This window comes from Melanotaenia boesemani, chromosome 3 (assembly GCF_017639745.1).
Source record: "Melanotaenia boesemani isolate fMelBoe1 chromosome 3, fMelBoe1.pri, whole genome shotgun sequence".
Classification (NCBI taxonomy): domain Eukaryota; kingdom Metazoa; phylum Chordata; class Actinopteri; order Atheriniformes; family Melanotaeniidae; genus Melanotaenia; species Melanotaenia boesemani.
In genome coordinates, this window is record NC_055684.1 from 16,341,233 (window position 1) to 16,348,678 (window position 7,446).

General features: G+C 36.0%; 1 protein-coding gene across 1 annotated transcript; it reads right to left on the bottom strand.

The window, feature by feature from the left end:
* Positions 1-2,844: 2,844 nt before the first annotated feature.
* Positions 2,845-6,176, bottom strand: LOC121637035. Its single transcript, XM_041980927.1, has 6 exons — positions 6,057-6,176; positions 5,679-5,906; positions 5,169-5,490; positions 3,583-3,681; positions 3,353-3,408; positions 2,845-3,184 (listed from the first exon to the last, which is right to left on the bottom strand). The coding sequence occupies exons 3-6, from the start codon at positions 5,485-5,487 to the stop codon at positions 3,002-3,004; spliced, it is 657 nt and encodes a 218-aa protein (XP_041836861.1). The 5' UTR covers positions 5,488-5,490; positions 5,679-5,906; positions 6,057-6,176; the 3' UTR covers positions 2,845-3,001.
* Between the last annotated feature and the right edge of the window lie 1,270 nt (positions 6,177-7,446).

Below are 7,446 nucleotides of genomic sequence, written 5' to 3' on the forward strand. Positions count from 1 at the left end.
TTGTCGTAAGTGAATAAAATGCAGTACTATGTTTCTCCCTCCTTAGGTAGCAACAAACATATCACTATTTATGCAGCTACTGTGGTACATGTAGCTACGTATGGTGGTGGTATGCTGAAGAAATTTTCCTATAATCAAACAATTTACATACTTTCTTCTACTGTTTGTGACAACATCTTTGCATAAAAGGCTTGTCTTGCTGTCATTAAAATAAAACTGAAGAGGTAAATCTGAGACTGAAGCAAATTTTGGTTGATCTATAAATGAGCAGATGCTTCTTATCAGGTTCATTGGTAAAAGTTTCTCCACTCATCAACTTGCTGATCAACATTAACATAATTTTTTTCTAACCAAATATTTTTAAAGCCCCAGTGTGTAAGAATTATTCCTATCAAGTGGTGCTGGTCAACATAAATATAATTTTTACATAACCAAAAATTAATAGATTAATTTGTATACCAAATGTTCCCACTTGCTATACTCTGCACATGTGAAAGGGCAGAGACCTTATCATTAAGGAGTCTGTGATCACACCAGCATTATCAGATCATATAACATTTTCAAAGTGCTGTAACAAAAGAAAGAGGTCCCCTGCACTGCTGCCATCAACCTCACTCAAAGTGAAATCTGAAACTCAGAGGTTTTGTTCTGCACTGATAGACCGTATAAAGCTGAGATATTACTATTTTGATTTAATAATACAAAAATATTTATCCAAGTGTGAAAGTGGGATAGATAGGAGTTGCATTCTTCAGATTCAGTATATTCCTAATTGACTAACAAACTCTAATCTGGACTCTCTGACCCTCAAAAAACTTGGCTGTTGAGTAATATTTCATGGAACATTTTTGATCTGATCGAACTTCCATTCAGAGTATTTGGCAGCGATGTAACGCCATAAGTTTCATCTGTCTTCTGTATCGGTTACCATATCTGGTTTTAAATTTATGGGTTTTAGAGGGTGTTTTGTATTTTTTTTTTAACTCTTCTAATATTTGCAGGATGGTGGTCGTTATTCAAACTCACCCCCTTTTTTTTGCACCTTTGGCTTTAGGTTGGAGTAATTTCCATTTTGTCTTTAACTCTGTATACATTTTAATAAAATGTTAATGTCTGAATCACATCTGTCCACATGTTTGATTCAAACCTGTGTGCCTAGTAGTTTAGATTTCCTGGGGTGAAATTCCCCATGTGGCGTTGTCGGTTTTTAAGTTAAAATTATTTACAGTAAATGAAATGGATCACTACCAACCTCCATTATGCCGCACATGGAAGTATAAGGATGGTGACGTATGGCAACGTTCAAAATGGGTGTTGCTATTTTCATAAGTAAGCAAGCATAAATGAGCCTTAAGACCTAAGAAGCTTCTGCAGCAACTTGGGGGGGATGAACGGAGAAAACATGTTCTGAACAGTAAAACCAATGTTTAGTATCTTGTTTTGGGAAAACAATTTCCGCATAATGCTCACCTTTGTACAACTCAATCCATGGGCTTCACTGGTACATTTTTATTCAGTTTATTTTTGTATAAATGCTGCCAGTCAAGCACAGTAACATCTTGGTTATTGATCCAGCTTTTGGTACCTTTGGCATGTCCTGCTGGAAATTAAACCAGCATCTCCATAAAGCTGGTCAGCAGAAGGAAGCATGAAGTGTTATAAAATTTCCTGGTAGATGGCTGTGTTGACTGTGGACCGACACCAGCAGATGACATGGCAGCCCAAATTATCGCTGACTCTAGTAACTTCACACTGGACTGGACTGGACTAGCAACATGGATTCTGTGCCTCTTCCTCCAGACTCTGGGACTTTGATTTCCAAATGAAATGTAAACTTTACTTTCTAAAAAAAAGGCCTGTTTACCACTGAGCAACAATCCAGTTCTTTTGTATGACGCTCCTGACGTCTCTGGTTCAGGGGTGGTTTGACATGAGGAATAGGACATTTGCAGCTCTTGTATAGGATCGCGCTTTGGTAGTTCTTGATGCGCTGACTCCAGCCTCAGTCCATTCCTTGTGAAGCTCCTCCAAATTCTCAAAATGATTTCGTCTGACATTTCTCTCAAGCCATCTCTTTTGCTATTCTTTTCCTACCACACTTTTTCCTTCCACTCAACTTCATGAATATGCCTTGTTACAGCACTCTGAATGTTCCAATACTGAATTTTTTCACAATATTCAGATTTTCTGAAGTTTTCCTTGAATTATCATTGCTGTTATGTCTCTTTGCACACGTTGTGCATGCTAAATATATGTATATATAGGCATGCTACAATAAGGACATATCTTGAAAAAAACAAAACTTATTCTTTTTATTCTGATTGGATGTTCTGGTAAGATTTTTAGGTGTGGCATCAGTTAGCACTTGACAATCTTAACATGGTTTTCTATCCACACTGTGCTGCAGTTACAGCTTTGCAGCTGCACATCTATGTGTTCATGTATCATTTTGCTGCCAGTTTATCTCAGAAATGCAGAAATACATGTAATAAACTGAAATGTAGACTACTATTGCTTTAATTACTGCTGTCTTTGAATCCTTACTTTTACTCTACCACTTCTCATGCAGACTGTGGTGAGTTTGTAAAGCTACTGACAAAGTATTCTTTCTTTTTCAGCCTTATCTTTACTTTCCTAAATGACCAAGTCTGCTAATGAAGAAGAAAACAGTCTTTTCCAAAGCAACTACCTTTTGTCTTTTCTCAATGTCACAATGCTTTTTGTGGAGGTGCATCTGAAATTATGTTTAAAAAAGAGCAGGAAAGAGTCCATATTTCTATGTAAGATATATAAACAATATCAAACACATTTATCACATCAGGAGACAGTATTTGACACATTAAATTACTTGATTTTATTGGTCAAACAGCAATTAAGATCCAATAATTGAGTGTAAAAAGCTTTTCATTTCTGCTCTGGTTTCTTGGCTGTTGGGTGAAGATGACTACCAGTAGGCCAGATGGCTAATTTATAGTGAAACAGGATGGGCTCTGGCCAGACCTCACAGTAAGATATTTGTAGAAAGAGGAGCTATGTCTGCATTAGCTGAGCTGTTTTTAAAGTTTACAGTAGAGCAATGCAGAGAGTCAGGTTCATTTGTGGTAAACTTAGCGGTGGTGTAGATGGTAGTCACTGCATTTTCTGATTTCTGGAAGTTCTCCTGTATCTCCTCATAGACATGATCCTGTCAGAAAAGAATGAAAATCACAATTTGAATGGTTTGCATTCAATCCTCAAATCTCTATTCTCAGTACAACGTAGATAAATAAAATGACAAACTGAAAAATTCTTGAAAGTTTTTTTGTTATTCAATACTGTCATTCCCACACAGACCAGCCATTCATTCGCTAACCTCTATGGGATGCTCTGCTGCTGCTCCGTTTTCTTTGTTTTTTGAACATGGAAATTCTGTCAGAAATAAAAAATAGAAAAACAAAAATAAACACATACAAGTCAACCGTCATGCCTAGTCACTAGTAGCATGGTTCTTTAAGTTGTACATTACATGTATATGAAAGAGGATTTGTGTATAAAGAGAACATATATGAATATGTGCTTCATGTAAATGGTGTTTGTTCTTACGTTTGTAGAAAACAATAGACGCAGTCCCCAACAGCAGCATCAGCAAAACTGCTCCAACAATCAGACAATTTGCTGCCCCAGAACCACCTGCAACATTCGCTAGATAACACCGAAAACCTTTACCAAATATGACAATATCACAACAAAGCACAGAGAGGAATTCTAGATGATGGCAGTTCGGTGTAAAGATACCTGTCTCAACCTTAACACTCACAAGACCCAAGAAATCATTCATTTCCTGAAGGCAAGGACCACACAACACTCAGGCCTGAGCATCAACAGGGAGGATGTTGAGGGTGTCATGGACTTCAAGTTCTTTGGACTGTGCATCTGATTGTACATTTAATGTCAGAAACCTTTTTTTTTACTTTTAATTTTGTTTCTCTTCTTCTTGCTCTTTGGCTCTAAGACTTCCTGTTGAGCATGGTGGTGCAACCCATCTGTTGCAGATCACCTACCAGTTCTTACTTAAGCTCCAGTCTGCAGCCTCACCAGAGTAGTACAACGCAGACTACAAGTTTTGCTCTTCAGAAGTTTTATGTGTTTTCAAATCGTTTTTCTCATTTACATACATACACACACACATATATATATATATATATATGCATATATATATCCCTAACATATATATATATATATATATATATATATATATATATGTGTATATATAATGTATAAATTTATTATTTCTTTCTTTCTTTCTTTCTTTCTAAAAATGTCAGATTGTGACTGATAGTGACGTGCTGCTATGCTGCTACAGTCAAAGTTTCCGACCACCCATTTTATCAGGGCGGTGCAGGAAATTATAATGGTAACACATAAACCACAACTCAAACGTTCTTCCTGCATTAATGAGTCATTTTTATAGTGGTAGAGCTGATATTACGCACACACCTACACTCACACACATACATATATGTGTGTGTGTGTATATACATACATATATATATATATATATATATTAGGAACAGGTCCTGGTAGACTTTAAATACAGTATGTCCACATTCAGTACTTAATGATAAATGGTTCTTTTCTCCTGAGAGAAGGGAACCATTTACATTTTGGGCCTTACTCTCAGAAAAGGAGCTTAGATGCTCTGACAGAGAAGTGTGCAGGCCCAAAAGAAGATTATGTGCATCTGTGTATTTCTATAGTAAAGAATTAGTAAACAACATTTATAGTTTCATAATTTGTGGACAGAAGTAATTTTATAGCCCACAATAAAGATGAAAATTAAGGTTAAATAAAGATAACCAAAAATTTGTATTTTTTTTTTTTTTATAATAAAGTTATTAGTAATCATTAGAAAACATCATTTGCACTGACTACATGTATACCGCCTTCACATTTGATCACTCTTTTCTTGTTTAAATGGCTGCTGTTACCTCTCACACTATTATGACAAATTTTGTTGGATTAGTGATGATTCATGGAAAAGCTTGGTATCATGTCAGGGTTTGTGGAGTTTACAAGATGTTGAAATGTGGTTGAATTTTCTCCCTGACAGATACATTTTGTTAAGTGGTAGTCTTATATTTTTAATAGCATGTTAAGTACCTGAGATGCTGAGGAAGTGGATTACTCACCTTCTACCTTTAGTTCTGTAACAGTAACAGGTAAATGCTGTGAGGATTGTTTATCTTCTTTCACTCCACACCAGTACAAACCAGCATGACGTGAGGACACGTTACTGATGGACAGACTGAAACCACTTCCTGTTTCTGTGACTACAAACGTCTCCTCTAAGTTTTGAGACGGTCCTGACAGGTCCCAACAGGTCCCAACAGGTAAAATTGTCTTCTTCTTTGCAGAAAAACCAAATCCCGAACTTGTCCTTGTGATCACATTTGATGATAGTTTTAGCTGTTCTATATGCTGTTTGAATGTTTGGTTTTGGAGAGTCATTTCCTGAAAGAAAAGACATAAGAATATAAGGACACACACACACACACACACACACACACACACACACACACACACACACACACACACACACACACACACATATATATACATGCCTATTGGTTTATTATTATTTCATTTAAAATAAAATGCAAGATGAGAGAATTTTAGATAAAAAAATCTGAATCTCTTACCAACACCGAGTTTGACTTTATATAAGCCAGAAGAAGTATTAAATCCTTCAATACACTTGGATGTTGTTATGTTATTATCATGTTTGATGATTACTTTGAGAATCTTTTGCGAAGTTTTTGGGATGTGACTGGCTACTTCAGGCATTTGATATATTCCATTTGTTTTAGGATTGCAGGTGGATTTAACCCAGTTGTTGGATTCTTTCCGTTTACTCTGGACCTCACAACCTGTTGAAAATACACATTATTAGTCATTTAGTCAAATTATCCAAGAGGCAAACTGAGTAATCTATAGCAACATTTGAGTTAGTTATTACTTAAAAGTCAGGTATTTAAAATGTCAACATTTCAATAATCATGCAGCAGATATGTTTGTACCTGTTATAATCAAGAGGATGGGTAGAAAAAAGTTCTTCATGTTGTTGGTTTGATGCTGAAATCATCTGAGAGAAAACTGTTGGCTGCATCAGCCCGTCAGTTTAAGTGTGATCATAGCTATATTTCCTGAGATGACATAAAACTGCCTACATGTCATGCTCCCCCTTCTTCCTCTTTTTTCATGACACAGTATTTTTCTGCGGTATTGGTAAATAGACATAAATCAGTTTCATACCCTCTCTCTTTCTCCTCAGGTACATTGATAGCAACTAATATAATACCATCAGTTGGTGTAGATGACTTTGGTGTGAAAAATGAATTAAATTCACATAATGTGTAATTCCAATGAGAGGAGTCTGCATATATATAACTTTTCTTTATGGGTACTGGTAACCTGTTAAAATGTTCCTCAGTCTGGCCTTCTTTATTCTGTGCTACACAACAAAGACAACAAAGCCAAATCAATATCAATCTTTTTTCATTTGTGGCTGAAAGTTCATTAGCTTGTGTGATTTATGATATGCTAAACTTTTGAAACAGAGGAGACTGAAGACTGAGTCAAGGAGAATGAAACAGTATGCACTGGAGAGGAACATTAGCTTTATGTTAACCCTAAACTATTCCTTCATATAAAGCCAGCCACCCTAAAGCAAAGTTTCTGTCGATTGATTATACATCAAAAATATAATCTAAATCAAAATTTCATATTTGTTATTATATATTGCTTAGATCCATTAAAGAAGCAAAAGGGAACTTGGCAGATTTTCTTAGTGTCCCTGAACGATGGCTAATTGAGCATCCATCTTGCATCCTCCTGCACTGTTAGCTCTCTCCAGACAGTAAAAGTAAGTCCTTTAATTCTTGTCTTCTCTTGCTCTGTGTCTTCTTTTCTTCCCATGATGTCCTCTTGTGTTTCTTTGCTGAAAAGGCCACAACATTAGCTAATGTGTTGATATCCATTTGCTCGAGTGTGACTTGGTTTGTGTAAGGCAAGGCAAGGCAAGGCAGTTTATTTGTATAGCACATTTCATGTACAGGACAATTCAAAGTGCTTTACATAAAACAAAGACATTACAGATATTTAGAATAGTAAAAGGCATCAACACATAATCACAATAAAATAATAAATTACATTGAAATGATTAAAAGCAAGATAAGTTAAAAAAGTTACCGTGCAGATTTCATGCATAGGTGCATGAGAAAAGAAAAGTTTTTAACCTGGATTTAAAAATGTCTACATTTGGGGAAAGTTTAATCTCCACTGGCAGTTTGTTCCATTTGTTTGCAGCATAACAGCTAAATGCTGCTTCTCCATGTTTAGTCTGGACTCTGGTCTGGACTAGTTGACCAGAGTCTTTGGATCTAAGAGCTCTGCTAGGTTTATATTCTC